At 41.8% G+C, this 15,674-nt stretch overlaps 1 protein-coding gene across 1 annotated transcript in view; it reads right to left on the reverse strand.

Moving 5' to 3' along the window:
- LOC309510097 (NLR family CARD domain-containing protein 3-like) overlaps nt 1–15,674 on the reverse strand; it is a 44,599-nt gene that overhangs the window by 6,478 nt on the left and 22,447 nt on the right. Inside the window, exon 8 of the mRNA XM_082191184.1 lies at nt 7,709–7,884. Within this exon, the coding sequence (XP_082047310.1) occupies nt 7,709–7,884 (176 nt within the window). The remainder of the gene's footprint in view (nt 1–7,708; nt 7,885–15,674) is intronic.

Raw genomic sequence — 15,674 nt, forward strand, 5'->3', positions numbered from 1 at the left:
TCCAGCCCGAATCGGCTGAGGAACATTCACTTCCACAACTAGCTCCACAACCAGCTCCACCCTCACAGGGAGAGGGGAGATCTAATAGATCTAGAAGCAAGAGGGATAAGCAGGAGTCATCACCCAGGTCGAAGGCCACCTCCTATACTTACTTTTCTGGCAGTGGAAGTTCCCGAAGCTCGCGCAAGAGCCATGGTGTGGAGCTCACTTCTCGACAAGCAGCCATGATTGAGGAGAGGAGGAAACTTGGAGAACTGCAAGAGATCCAAAATCAAATCCAAGAGGAACAAGCCCTGGATAGCCGGGCTCGAGAACTGGACAGGCAAGCACAAGCAGCTTTAACAGAGCGAGAAAGGATGTCCCGATCTCTGACTCTACAGCGACGACTGCGGAAAGTTCAACGAGAATTAGAAGAGGCTCGGCTAATAACCTCATTCACTGGAGAAGTGACCACAGAACATTCACCTGCTCCGCCACCTCAAGAGCTGGCTCATTTTTCAATGAGCTCCAGAGTTTTGGATTCAGGTGAACCTGTCGATCTGTACTCAGAGCAACAAGCTTGTAGTGTTGGTCATCCAACATCTGTCTCTGATCCCGTTCCAGTGAATCAGCCAACCACTTCGTCGTTCCAATCCTTACCTCAGCCTGTTGATGCTGTGAGTCTCCATCCTGTTCAAGGAAGCCACCCAGCAGTTCAGATGTCCAGTCCAGAGCAGGCAACTCCCTCACCTCCTTCGTTCATCCATTTAGTGCGGACCGCACCTCGTCCTTCCCAGAGTCAAAGACCCTCAGATCCAGTTCCTGATACGTCTGCACCTCTTTCATTACACAAGTCCAGTGACAGGACATCAGAGGGAGCCAGTATCATGGAGCTGTTAGTAGCCACTGCTTTTGGCATCCCCAAGCCAAGACTGCCTTATTTTGAGAGTGGAAGAGAAAGTGACTTTGTTTTGCTTAAGATGGCGTTGGAAAACCTGTTAGATATCCATGCTCACCTTTCTGAACAATATAAGTTCCAGGTTCTAATGGACCACTTGAGGCTGCCTACTGCGTACAAACTAGCCAAGTCTTATATGCATGCCTCAACTCCCTACACATCTGCTCTTGCTGCCCTTAAGACAAAGTATGGCCAGCCACGGCAGTTGGTCCAAAGTGAACTAGCCAGCATCCTTCATTCACCACCTGTCAGATTCGGAGATAGCAATGCATTCCAGGAATTTGCTCTTTCTGTACAGTCATTGATTGGCATGCTGCGATCGGTGGACGGTGCAGGTGGAAGTGAATTGCGGTGTGGTTCTCATGTCGATAAGCTATTAACCAAGCTCCCTCTTAATTATCGGGACAGTTTCGTTGAGCACTGTTTGAATCGTGGCATCCTTAGAGATGGTGCAGAACAAACATATACCTTGGAAGACTTTTCTGACTGGCTCCAGGTGAAAGCCAGGGCCAAGAGTCTTGCCCAACAAGTCTTTGTCCCTGCCTCAATTGAGAGAAGAGAACCAGTTCAAAAGAGCCAAGTGAGAAAGGTGATGCCTACCACTATGTACCTAAGCAACACAGCCACTGTGGAAAGACAGCCTAGTGTCCAAGGAGGCCGTGGAAAAGGGATGACCATCCTTGGTAAACCCAAATTCCAACCTTTTTGTCCATACTGTAACAATAACAACCACTTCTTGGGAACCTGTCCAAAGGTGAAGGAGTTCAGTCCATCAGAACTGAAAACTTGGATAGAGAAGAATGATCGTTGTTACAGATGTGCCCGCTGCCATAAGCCGGATAAATGCACCCTAAAAAAGCCTTGCAACATTTGTAACGAACTGCATCTCACCATCCTGCATAGCATTGCACGTCAACTGGCCACACACCCACAAAGCCCAGAGAAATTGGCTACGGCAGACATTCTCAATGTGCTCGTCCGTGCACCCTGCATTGACGACACACTGTACATCGATCAGCAAAACCGATCTCCTCGGGTGATGTTGAAGGTAGTTCCGGTCTTATTAATCAATGGCCGGAAGAGGCTGCAGACGTATGCCATACTCGATGATGGCTCAGAAAGAACAATCATTCTGACCTCAGCAGCGTCCCAGCTACAACTTACAGGGCCAAAAGAGACCCTTAATCTCAGAACCGTGCGACATGAAGTAATTCCCATGAGTGGTGAGACCATCTCCTGTTATATCTCCCCTGTGAGCCAGAGGAAGAAGATTAGGTTTCATATAGCCAATGCCTTTACTGCCCCAGTCCTCAATTTGGCTGAGCATTCTTGTTGTGCCTCTGACCTGCAGAGGGAATATTCCCACTTGCGAGGCTTACCCTTACCGGACTTTGTCCATGCTCGGCCATTAATCCTAATAGGCTCAGATCATTCCCACTTGTTGGTGCCCAAAGAGCCTGTCCGCATTGGACTTTATGGGGGACCTATCGCCATTCATACTGCCCTGGGATGGGCTGTTCAAGGCCCATCCAATGCCTTACCTCGATCTCCTCCTTCAGATGCACAAGCTTTGTTTACTATTTGTGATCGTGTATCCTGCCCAGCTACTGCGGAGTTGATGGAGAATGTGGAGAGACTGTGGAGACTGGATTCCTTCCCACATCGTAAGGAGAAGGATGTAACCCGATCTAAACAAGACCATTATTGCCTGGAACTGCTTGAGACTAAGACTGCCATCAAAGAAGTAGGTGAGGTCTTGCGGTATGCTACCCCACTGCTAAGAGCACCCAACAGTCCTAGGTTATCCTCCTCAGCCCATACTTTGTTGCCATGGCTCCGGGGAACCGAGCGCAGATTGAATAAGGACCCAGATCTAATTGAGATTTACCACCAGGAGATTCAGAAGCTCGTTGATTTGGAGTATGTGAAGGAGGTGGATCCCAAAGATGACCAGCCAGGGTCAGAATCTTGGCTAGTCCCACATCATGTTATCAAACAGGCCAGTGGGAAACACCGACTGGTGTTCAACTGCTCTTTCCAGCTTCATAGTCCCAGCCTGAATTGTAGTCTTCTTCCTGGTCCAACTCTCGGTCCCTCTCTTCTTGGTGTGCTCCTCCGTTTCCGTGAGCATAGTGTGGCCATCAGTGGTGATATAAAATCTATGTTCCACCAAGTGCATCTACTCCCTGCTGACCGGCCATTACTCAGGTTTCTCTGGCGAGCTATGGCTAAGACAACTCCCCCAAAAACCTATGAGTGGCAAGTGTTACCTTTTGGCACAGCTTGCAGTCCTTGCTGCGCCATTTACGCCCTGCAACGTCACGTGAAGGAGCACCCTGAGAGTGACCATGAAGTGTTGAACTCAGTGCTAAGAGCTTTCTATGTTGACAATTGTCTGCAGAGCTTTGATACATCAGCCACCGCCAAAGCTCTGTTGGACAAACTTCGCGCCACACTGTCTCGAGGAGGATTCGAAATCCGTCAGTGGGCAAGTAATGACTCCAGTGTGGTAGAACATCTTCCCCCTGAGGCAAGATCTGTGAGCACTGACTTGTGGCTCTCTCAATTGGGTGTTGATCCTCAAGAATCCACCCTAGGCTTGTGTTGGCGCTGCCTTCCTGATAGCCTGGGATACAAACACAGGGTGACGCCAATCAGGATTCCCACACTCCGTCTCATCTACCGCACTCTTGCCAGTCAATATGACCCATTAGGGTACATCTTACCTTATACCACCCGGGCTAAAGTGCTGGTGCAGGACTTGTGGAAACTCAAACAAGGTTGGGATGACCCCATCACTCCGTCCGAACTAGCAGATCAATGGCTAAAGTGGGAACAGGAACTGTCGGAGCTCCCCAGCATCAGACTGCCCCGCTGTTATGTGCCCCCTTGTGCGGACCAGTCAGGTATATACCGAGAGCTTCATGTCTTCTGTGATGCCGCGGAACGGGCCTATGGTGCTGTGGCTTATCTGCGTGTCCAGGACAATCAAAATCACATTCATGTGGCCTTCATCATGGCCCGTTCCAGAGTGTCACCGAAGAGACAGTTGTCAATACCCCGACTTGAACTGAGTGCTGCCTTATTAGGGTCACAGTTAGCCACGACCTTGAGGTCGGAACTTACCTTGTCGTTAGCTCAAACTATCCTCTGGAGTGACTCCACAACGGTGCTGACCTGGTTGAAATCCGAGTCGTGCCACTATAAGGTCTTCGTTGGCACCCGGATCGCAGAAATACAGGAACTTACCGACAGTGATGACTGGAGATATGTCGACAGCTCAAACAACCCAGCGGATGCCCTGACCCGAGGCAAGAAACTGAGTGATTTGGCTCAACCCAACTGCTGGATGGCCGGGCCGTTCTTCTTGCAGAAGTCTGAAAATTGCTGGCCAGTTGCCCCTACTGTTGCCCAACCATCACCACTCGCAGACAGTACTGAATTGAAGAAAGCTGTTCTGTGTCTGAATGTTTCTGCTACCTGTATCTTACCAGATGTCTCCCAGTATCAAAACTGGAGTGACTTAATCGTCGCCACTGAGCAGGCACGAACTCAGTCAGACCAAGTCTCTAAAGGAGCAGCAGCCGAAACCTTAATCTTACGGCAAGCTCAGGCGTCATGTTTCCCTGAAGAACTTGACGCTCTCCAGAAAGGGAAACCTCTCCCTAGGCAGAGTCGTCTCCTCTCATTGTCTCCTGAACTGGATCCAGATGTGGGGCTGATGAGAGTAGGAGGAAGACTCCGTCGATCCCAGGACTTGGACCCCGACATCATTCACCCAATTATTCTAGACCCGAAGCATCCTACTACGCAGCTCATCATTAAGGACTATGATGAGTCCCTGCTGCATCCGGGCCCAGAGAGGGTCTTTGGAGAATTGAGACGCAAGTATTGGATCATGGGAGGAAGACCAGCTATCCGTAAACATCAGCACAGCTGTCGGGAGTGTCAGAGATGGAAATCCTCTCCTGAAGTACCGAAGATGGCTGATCTGCCCCCAGCGAGGCTGCGTCTCTTTAAACCACCATTCTGGTCCACCGGGGTAGATTGCTTTGGACCCTTTGTTATCCACCAGGGCCGTAGAACAGAAAAGCGATGGGGAATCATCTTTAAGTGCTTGACTACTCGTTGTTTACATCTCGACTTGCTCGGAAGTTTGGATGTTGATGCCTTTCTTCTAGCTCTCCGTCGCTTTATATCCCGTCGTGGCAAGCCCTTGGAGATCTGGGCAGACAGAGGAACAAACTTCCGTGCTGGAGACAGAGAACTGAGTAAATGCTTCCAGGAGATGGAACCCAAGCTCCAGGAACACTTAGCCGATCAGCAGATTTCATTTAACTTCAATCCACCAGGGGCTCCACACTTCGGTGGAGTCTGGGAGCGTGAAATCAGATCAGTTAAGAATGCCCTGCGAGTGATTCTTGGAAAGCAAACCATCTCTGAAGTTGTCCTTCAAACTGTCCTGATCGAGGTAGAAGGCATCATGAATTCCAAGCCTTTAGGTTATCTTTCCTCCAATGTTGCGGATCCTGATCCGGTCACTCCCAATTTGCTCCTGATGGGGCGGCGTGATGCCTCTCTGCCACAAGCCATGTTTGTCAGCAGTAAGCTCCTTGGGCGAAGGAAGTGGCGTCATAGCCAGATTTTAGCTGACCACTTCTGGACACGATTCATTCGTGACTATTTGCCTAACCTGCAACCTAGAGGAAAGTGGCTGAGGGAGGTCCAGAATCTCGAAGTAGGGAAGACTGTTCTAATCTTTGACCCACAACTGCCTCGGGCTTCTTGGCCAACCGGGCGTGTCACCACCGTCACGACCGGGAGGGATGGTCGTGTCCGGTCAGTGGACGTCCAAGTTGGCGGTCGGATTTACACAAGACCAGTGTCACGTTTGATGGTGCTTCCTGAGCTGGTAGACGAGTGAGTCTTTTTATCAGGAGGAATTGATCTCAATTCCGGGGCGGCTATGAAAAGACTCCGGCCATTCCATTCCCTTTCTACTCCATTTCGCTCTTTCCAAGATACTTTCCCACTCGCCACCTGACCACGCCCGCCTCACCTGTTGTCTATAAATTGCTTCTACACCTCTTGGCTCACTCTTTGCACTTTCTCCTGGCACTCTGATGTATACTGTGTGTGTCTTCATCAGTTAACGTGAGTTAATTTGTTTCCATTTGACTGTCTTCTTTTTATGATTTACTGTCAACTGTTAACATGTGCACTGTTGGTTGATTTCTTTGTTTGCCAGACATGTGCCATGAACCATGTGGGACGATTGTTTGTTTGATTCATGTTTTAACAGCCTGTTTAGTTGTGATTAGTAAACTCATATCTCTTTTGTTTATTTGTATTGTTTAATTTATGTGGATTGACAACTGTCAATTAATTGTTATCTCTCCTTATATTTAATTTTGCAGCACACAAACCATGCATCTCAACCAAAGACAACCGTAACAATAAATAAACTACTACTGGTGTTGCAATAAACCTTGCCTTCTCCTTGCTTCCATCATCACTCTATATCATCTGACGTCTTCTGACCGAGACTCTGTTTGCTCACCAAACCCTCACTTCACCTGAACCATTCCCATTATAGTACAGTTCCTTCATACAGAGTACATTAATATTACAGCCAGAGATATAAAGGTGAGGAGAACATCAGAGCTGTTGTTCTGCACGCAGGAGAACGACAAGATGAGGAAGATCCTGATCAAGACCATTGTGAACAGATCATCGTGTCAGGACCACTTCCCACTTACCGTCGTGGAAACGAAAGGTTCAGTCGATTATTCGCATTATATGAATGATGTGATGAACAGAAACTACTCTCTCAATTAATTGTAATCTTTTCTGGGAGTGATCTAGATTCTTCTGTGACAATGTCCTGCAGCCGAGAGTCAGAGCGGACCTCCTGTCGGACAACATCTATGTACTAACTGATTAAATGATAATACGGCATATGTAGTCCATTCCATAGAGACTGTGTGTGTTCTCAGAATAATGAGAACAAATAATGTTTATTACAGGATCTAAATAACTGAGCAGTTAAACTCGCTGTTCTCCAGAAAAATCCTCCAGGTTTTGCACATTTTTAGGTTTTCCAGAATCTTCTGCATATTTGACACCTTTCCAACAATGACTGTATGATTTTGAGATCCATATTTTTACATTAAGGACAATTGAGTGACTCGTACACAACTATTACAAAAGGTGAAAACGTTTACTGATGCTTAAGAAGGAAACGATGCATTAAGAGCAGGGGGTGTAAACTTTAAACAGGATTATGATGATGTGTACATTTTGTTTAAAGATCATCTTTTTTTTTTCATCCAGTACTGCCCTTCAGAAGCGAATACTTCCCGGTTTCACAGAAGACGAAATAATTACAATTTATCCTGTTCATGCAATTTAAAAAGTTTACACACCCCAGCTTTTAATGCATTGTTGCATCAGTAAAAAAAAAAAAAAAAAAAAAAAAATAATTTTTTTATATATATATAACAAATATTTTACTAAAATATTAAACTAAATGTATACTAAAAACTAAAAAAAATAATTTTTCTTCAAGAAATACTGTGTAAAACTGATGTTATTAAAATAATATGCAGGGGAAAACCAAGTCCTATGTTTGGTGGACCCTTTGTGTTACAAACCTTATTAGTATTCCAAAGTATTCTAAATTATTTAGATTAGGTTACAAAGCTTGTGTAATCTAACGAAATATGTTACAAATTACTGTATTTTGTAATCTGTAGTAAATAATCTACTTACAAGATAGTGTCTCCAGTTTATAATGTGGATCATTCTTCAGATCAGAGAGAAGCTTCACGGCTGATTCTCCTAGTTTATTCCGAGACAGATCCAGATCTCTCAGGTGTGAGGGGTTTGATCTCAGAGCTGAAGCCAGAGCAGAACAACCTTCATCTGAGACTCCACAATCCCTCAACCTGTAGAGAACAATGACACACTCTTCACTCTCTCAGTTCAGATCAGATCAGTTTAACACAAGGGTCCGCAGCCGTACTGCAGGGGGTTCGTCAATTAATGCTTGATCACAAATAGTTTGTTAAATAAAAAAATGGTAAAAAACATCACAAAGTCAAATTTAAATATAAGCACTCTCAAGCGAATGGAAGATCTTCCTCAGTTGATGCTGTAATAATATCATACTGGCAAACTCTCAAGTGTGTTTTTGTGTTTGAGCTCTGGAGAACGTCAAATGTTTTTACAGCGGTGAGAAATGTAGCCAATCACAGTCATGTTTGTTGGTCTATTGAACGCAGTGGCCAATCAGAGGTGTTTCATTTTGTCAGAGTCCACTCACCGAGATATAAGGGCCCTGTCCTAAATGGCACACTTCATATGCACTTTCAGTCTTGTAGACTTACAATGGCTTCTGCGTGCCCTTTAAGTCCATGAAACCGTAGGGTGTCCCATTTAGTAGTTTTAGGTTTCAGAAGGGTACTCACGAGCGCCCCTCTGCGGTCGATATGTGCTCTAAATGCGCACTGAAGCGATCGAGCTCCACAGCTGACTTGTTCCCGACAGTCAAAGCGGCGTTACGTCAGGAAAGTGCGGACTCAGAGGAAGACCGCGAGTGTTTAGGGTGCCGTTTGTGACAGGGCCAAACTCACAATTGCGTGACATAAATAGCAATTGCAAGAAAAAGTCAGAATTGCGAGTTTGTACCTTGCAATTCTGAGGTGAAAAACAGTCAGAATTGTGAGATAAAAAGTCACAATTATCTTTTAAATTGTTTTATTTCGTGGCGGAAACAAGCTTCCATAAATTAGAGGCAACCAGTGGCGAATTAGTCTTCCAGGTTTGATGTCATCCCTGTAGCTCTATTCACAGTCAGCTTTCCTTTCGCATGAAACCCCCCAAATGCCAGCAAACCAATGAGAATGCTATGGAAGCTTATGGGTAGCAATATTCAATTTGAAATGTAATATGCAAAATGACAATGCAATATGTAAAATGGCAATGCATTTCTGTATTTAAATTGACATTTTCCATTACATTTGTGCAACTTTTGGTGCAAAATGAAAGTGAAAATTCAATTATATAATTTACATTTGCCATTTCATACACTAGTTTTAATATGTAAATTGAACATATTAACGCTTTATAAGTTGCAAAAGTAAAATTAAAATGTATTACAGAAATGATTAGATATGTTTAACATGTTCAAACAAATAATGTAGCAAAATGATCATTCAAATGTTATTTTTCTTAATTGCATTTACACCCACAGTTAAGACACTTGCGATTGCATTTTCATTAAATGTCCCGCAATGAATGAAGCAAAATTCAATGTGCAAATTGTGTGAAGTTGGCCCCGCCCCCTCCCTCCCTCCCTCCCTCCCTGTCAATGACTATGACTGTGGAGCGGTGCTTACTGTGAATGTACGAATTATACTGCTGACTATTTAAACAGAGCAGTGCAATTTTTTATATGTTAGGTTGACTATTTTATTATAATTTTTTATTACGGCTATAATGAACAGGCTGCAAGATTACAATGCTGGAATATGTTGTATGTGTGTGTGTGAGGCGCGGGCGCGATCGAAAAGTGGAAACATAAAAACATACTCCGTCATGTTCATACAAGACATCATTCAAACTGCAAAGTGTTGCAAAACGTTGGAGGATATTTTGTAAATAATTTATTTAATGTGTTTTGTGACAGTTTGTTTTCAGAAGTTTCAAAGAGTTAAAACTTTTTAAGTATCTACTTTTTATTAAGTATTTATTTTGTATTAATACATAACCTCATTGTATTAATTTATAATGTAACATTATATCGTGACATTTGTGTCAATAATCATCAAACAGGTGACTCCGCGTGGTGGGAGGGGGCCCCCAAATCAAATTCTGCTTAGGGCCCCCAAAAGGTTCGGGCCGGCACTGCAGCCTGTAGCACGATGCTGGATCAGATCCAGTACATACTGGATGGTGGTGTGTTTTGGCGACGTCATAGACGCATGCGCAGTACCGATCTCTGGGTTATAATGCGCTGGTCTTAAGTGACATGTATACTCAATATAATACTTTTTTTTAAACAACAAAACAATATACAATTTTAGAGCCAGGGGAGCAAAGAACACACACACACACACACACACACACACACACACACACACACACACACACACACACACACACACACACACACACACACACACACACACACACACACACACACACACACACACACACACACACACACACACACACACACACACACACACACAAACACACACACAAACACACAAACACACACACACACACAAACACACACACACAAACACACACACAAATCTAAATAAATAATAATAAATCACAAGAATACAAGACCTTTGTATCAATCAACGATTTTGAAGACAGTACACAAATTAACAGTCTTAATAGCTTTTCCATTAGTACTAGAATAAATAGTAGAAAAGTAATTTTCAAATTCTTTAAGGAATACTGAGAAAGGGTAGCCTAGAAATCTAGACGCACCCTAGCGGCAGCAAAATGTATTTTGCAGCCAGGGCAGTCTAGCAACTCTCCATAGACTTTGGAGCTGCAAAAACCTAAATTGGGTCAGGCCAATCACGTCGTGTATAGAGTAGGTGGGGCGGGCTTAACATAATGACGACAGAGTTGCTACGATTACCTTGAAAACAAAGAATGACGGCTGCTGCTGGAGAACATCTTTCGAATCGGCTTTGTCCGCGACTCTGGAGGACTTGGAGTTAAGCTTTTCTTTGAGAAAAGAGCAAAGAACGGCACTTAAGTCATTCTTAAAAAAAGGAAGATGTGTTCGTCGTTTTGCCGGCCAGATATGGCAAAAGTTGAATCTATCAACTAACGTTAGCTCCGCTGTTGGGAAAACGCTCTGGTTGGATGAAGCGCTGTCCTATTGCGTGCAGAGGGAATTTGAAAGACAGCCGTTTATCCCGCCCATCGGATTGAGCCGTGTCTATGGTGAGTTGCCAGACTAAACATCTTGATGTAGGTCTGGCTTGCCAGGCTAGAGAAAAGGGGCTTTTTGTTAGAAAACTTACACTTATGGATGTGAAATTTGACTAATAAAATTAACAGATTAATTACAAAAGCCTCCTTAATCACACTGTTATCATACTTTGAATATCCAAAAATTACATTTTCAAAATGCAAAACTTAGAGAGTACCTTTTCCTTAATAAACAGACACTTCATACCATAACTTTTTCACACGACTACAATGCCAGAAAATGTGGGGAACTGTTTCCAAGTGCAAAGAGCAAAACGAGTAACTTACATCAATGTCTTAAACTTACTAAGAAAATGTTTGACAGGGTAGAATTTGTGCAATATCTTGAAAGAGATTTCTTTCACCTTGTTTGTAACAAAAAACGTATGAGGTAATAACCAGACACTTTCCCAATCAAGGTCATTAACACATTTAGTCCAATAAGCAATAGAGCAAGATTTGGTGACAACCTCCTTTAAAAATAGAGAACGAATAGATTGGTTATTGTTTTTGTACTGTAAAAAACTAATTTTGCCACATACTGTGTCAGCTGGGTTAATTGTGAGCATATCAACTGATGACAACACACTTCTACATAAGGAAATTATACCAGAATTGATTGTAGAAAATACAAGAGCAAATTCCTTGGGAGTCAGGAAAATTAAAGTGCAGAAGAAACTCGTCATACATCATAAGGTATCCTTGAGAGTTAAACAAATGACAAACTAAAACAATACTCTTTTCAAGCCAGTTTAAAAAAAAAATACTTTTGTGTTTATACAAAATACAACAGTTATTCCAAATAAGAAAACGGTGCAGAGAGAAGTTGTGCTTGTAGATCAGTTTCCAAGCCAATAAAGCTTGAGCATGAAAGGCAGAAAGTTTCACTGGCAATTTGTCAATTTTATAATCACACATTAGTAAAAAAGAAAGACCCCCAAGTCGGTCAAAAATAAAATTAGGAATAAAATTCCACAAAGAAGGTTTTTTTCAAACAAAATTTTAACCAATTAATTTTGAGGGTATTAGTATGCTCAATATTGTATTGAGATGATGTTCTAACCTGTGTAGTAGTAGTACTGATAAATAGTAATAAGTAATTATTGATGAATAATTATTTACATAAATGTGATGCTTAAGTTATCCTAGTTTCTCTCTACATACATGCAAAATAGTTAATTTTACAACATTTTAAATCACATAATTTTAAACCTAAATTTGATGGATTAATAGCATGTGGTCACCGCAAGTATTATTATTTTTTTAATGCGTGTATACAGAACATTTTAAAATTAAGCCATTTAGTTTTATTCAGGTCATATTTGCTGTTGAGTGGAAGCAAAAATGAGTCAAGTAATTGTCTCTGTAATGTTAATCCTAAAGCTACAATACAATATGGTCAGTAAACAACTTAACATACCAGTACAAAAACTGTACAGGCTGCAGAGAGGACTTCTTGAGAGTAGTCGAGTGCAGGCGGGGAGGAGCTGCAAATGGACACGTGAAGTCGGACACTTTCTGGTTCCCGTAGTGACCGCTCACGTGGTGTTTGCATACTTTACCACAGCTGAAGTGAAATAAATTCAATATTTGCCAAATAATACACAGACAGGGTATCTGCACAATTTTTAAAGTCAAATTTAAGGCTTTTTAAGACCTGAAGAAATCAAAATTAATACCGTACATTAGGGGTGCGCAATATTGACAAAAATATGTCTCGATATTTTCAAAGTTTTGTTGATAATAATTAGATGATATTTTACTGATTGTGTTTTTGTACTGGTAGCCTGGCTGGTTTAGGCCTGTTGTTGACAGCAGACCCACAAAGATATTCATATTTTTTATATTCTATGCAGTGATCAGTTCACAGTAGTGACCGAAATTAACATTTTAATTAAGGGGCAATATTTGACACCTTAAATTGATTTCCAGGGGCATTTTCACCTACATATGGACATTGTTTCTAAACGTATTTAGAGGTATGCATCACCTTTTATGTCAAATTCTAACATTCAAATTAAATTATATTAGAATAACACAGTACCAATGTCAAAATAAATCATTAAATTAAAATTCATCCTTGCAGTGCAGAGGTGACACAGAAGCGGCATCAAAACTGGCATTAGCCTACTATATTTACACTTCATTTACAATTGCATAAATAAAGCTATTCAATATTTAAATATGAAATGATTTATAATTTTAACGTTTTAAAGGTGCTCTAAGTGATGTCATGCGTTTTTTAGGCCAAAACATTTTTTGTCACATACAGCAAACATCTCCTCACTATCCGCTAGCTGCCTGTCCCCTGAACACACTGTAAAAAAACGAACGGCAACAAAAACAAACTGGGCTCATCTGCACCACGAAACACAACAAACAGTGCTCCAGCCAATCACTGGCAAGAAGTATTTGAGGGGTGTGGTTTGGGGGTTAGTGCGCGTGGACATGAAGGGGGTGTGGAGGAGAGACGAGAGAGAGAGAAGCATGAAGAGGGAAGTTTGAATTATGGCCGACACACGACTAAAGAGACGACGTTCCGATGAACAAATTGTAAAGAAGAGGGACAAGGATAAGGAACGCGCGAAGTCCCGAATTTACATCGGAAAAACCCTCGAAAGGTGGCGAGAACTCCGCCGGCAGAAGGGCTTCCAATCCGACATTCAGTTGCTCTGTTTTTGCAGAACAGGTTAATCCATTTTTCTTTCTAAATAGACGTTCATGTTCGCCAAACCAACACAAGGATGTAATTAGCTAGAACTATGCAGTCAGCGTTAGCTTTGGTGAATACAACATATATGTTTCAGCTAGCGATCAATCTCTATTGTAAATGGTCAAGCAAATTCACAGTAGGGCGACAATTTGTGTGAATGACTGTTTTCACCCTCTGTTTGTTATGGATTTGAATGTTCATTTATAGGCTATTGACAACTTTGACTAAATTTGTTTACGACGCCGCCGTTGTTTATGCTCACTGGGAAACGCGAAGCTAACGTTATCTTGCTATTATTGCGTCCTTGGGAGCTATAGTTATATTTATAACCTCAGGTGGCAAAACGATTTTAAGACAATGTTTCTCTTTTTCTGCATTCTGTTCTGCAATATATAAAAGCATTTATCTAACTTGGTGATAACACATTGAATGAAGTATCAGTAAAACTTAACTTTGTTTTTAGTGACTACTTTGACTTTCCTTTATGGCGGAAGGGAGGGGAGGAGGGAGGAGACGGGATGAGGAGGAGGGAGGGTCTAGCTAGCCTCCGTTTTGTTTGACAACAATTCGAATGTCAACACTCCCGGCATCACTTAGAGCACCTTTAATTAAAGGATACTTTAAATATGAAACTAAAACCACCAGTAGGTGGCGGCAAGAATAAGCGAGTTGTTGGAGTCATTTATTCAACCGATTTGTTCAAACGGCTGATTCATTCAGAAAAACAAGTGATTGTTCATTGAATCGTTAAAATGATTCGTTCAAAACGCGGATTTCAGTAAAAAAAAAAACAGAACGTGGTTCTGTTGGACCACGGCTTCATTATGAAATTCTCGTCGGCGATATAAAGTGAAAATTGACAATATTGTGTCCAAAAAGTAACTCACTAAAATAAATAGCACATTTGCAATTGTGCAAAGGAAAACGGCACTCTTGCTCATGTGATATTCTAATATAACAACAACATAATATGATATAAATATAAGACAAAAACTCATTTGGGGACATCTATAACTGCACTGACACATCACGCAATGAAAGTAAGCATGAGAGAAACGCGATGTCAGCTCGCACTCGCAGTGCCTCATACATAGTTAAAACAATGATTACAATATCATCATAGTTCATAGACAATATCGCACACTCCTAAGCACATAAAGAATGAACTTACAACTGAACTGACATTTACTCGTTTTCTTCTCTCCTCTCGCGTGCAGTAGGAGACAGACGTAGGCTGATATACTGCCGTAAGTGACGCGAATTGTCACGTGAACAAGCAAATCCACCAAGATAGAATAAAAAATAATAATACGTAGGGCTACGCTAATTAGATAGTTTTAATTTCGAAAGCATTTAGATAAGTCTAAGTCAAAGTGTCATCTAAAATTTAAGACCTTTCATTTTAAGACCTTTAAGAAAATTTTGATTTCTCTGATCTACATATGTGCATTTTAAGATGTTTTGAAGGCCAAAAAAATTGGATGACAATAGCTTTAAAACCATGTGCGGGCAGCTGTTTTTTTTCTCACCTCATCAGCATCACACTCTTTTTCTCTTTGTTTTTATCTTGCTCTGTCTTTTCCCCTCCTAAAGCTGAGCTTTGACTGATACAGGCTTTTAATTTTTGTCTGTCAGTGAAGAAAGTAAACATAGGGTCAACTGATAGGTTGATTTATGAATCATTTTCTCAGACAAAGCTACCAGGAAAGCTAGGTAACTAAGTCCATCTACAATGAAGTATAAATTATTTATTTTATTTTTTAAGCTTTTTAGCCTTTGTAATCAACAATACGGTTGGTTATTCATCAAGTCACCCCGTGAAAATCTATTTAATTTCAAATCATTTAACTAACCAGCTAAACGTGTATTAATGTAACTGTCTATTGGCAATATGATTAATCTGTTCTATATTTATTTCTATTTATTAAAAATAACAACATGAATTATCAATTTGCCACTTCTATAAATCAAGTGCTTAAAAGAAAAGCACAAATCCCTTTACTCTACTCTTACTCTAATATATGT

This window comes from Leuciscus leuciscus (genome assembly GCF_965113295.1).
Source record: "Leuciscus leuciscus genome assembly, contig: SUPER_11_unloc_14, whole genome shotgun sequence".
Taxonomy (NCBI): Eukaryota; Metazoa; Chordata; class Actinopteri; order Cypriniformes; family Leuciscidae; genus Leuciscus; species Leuciscus leuciscus.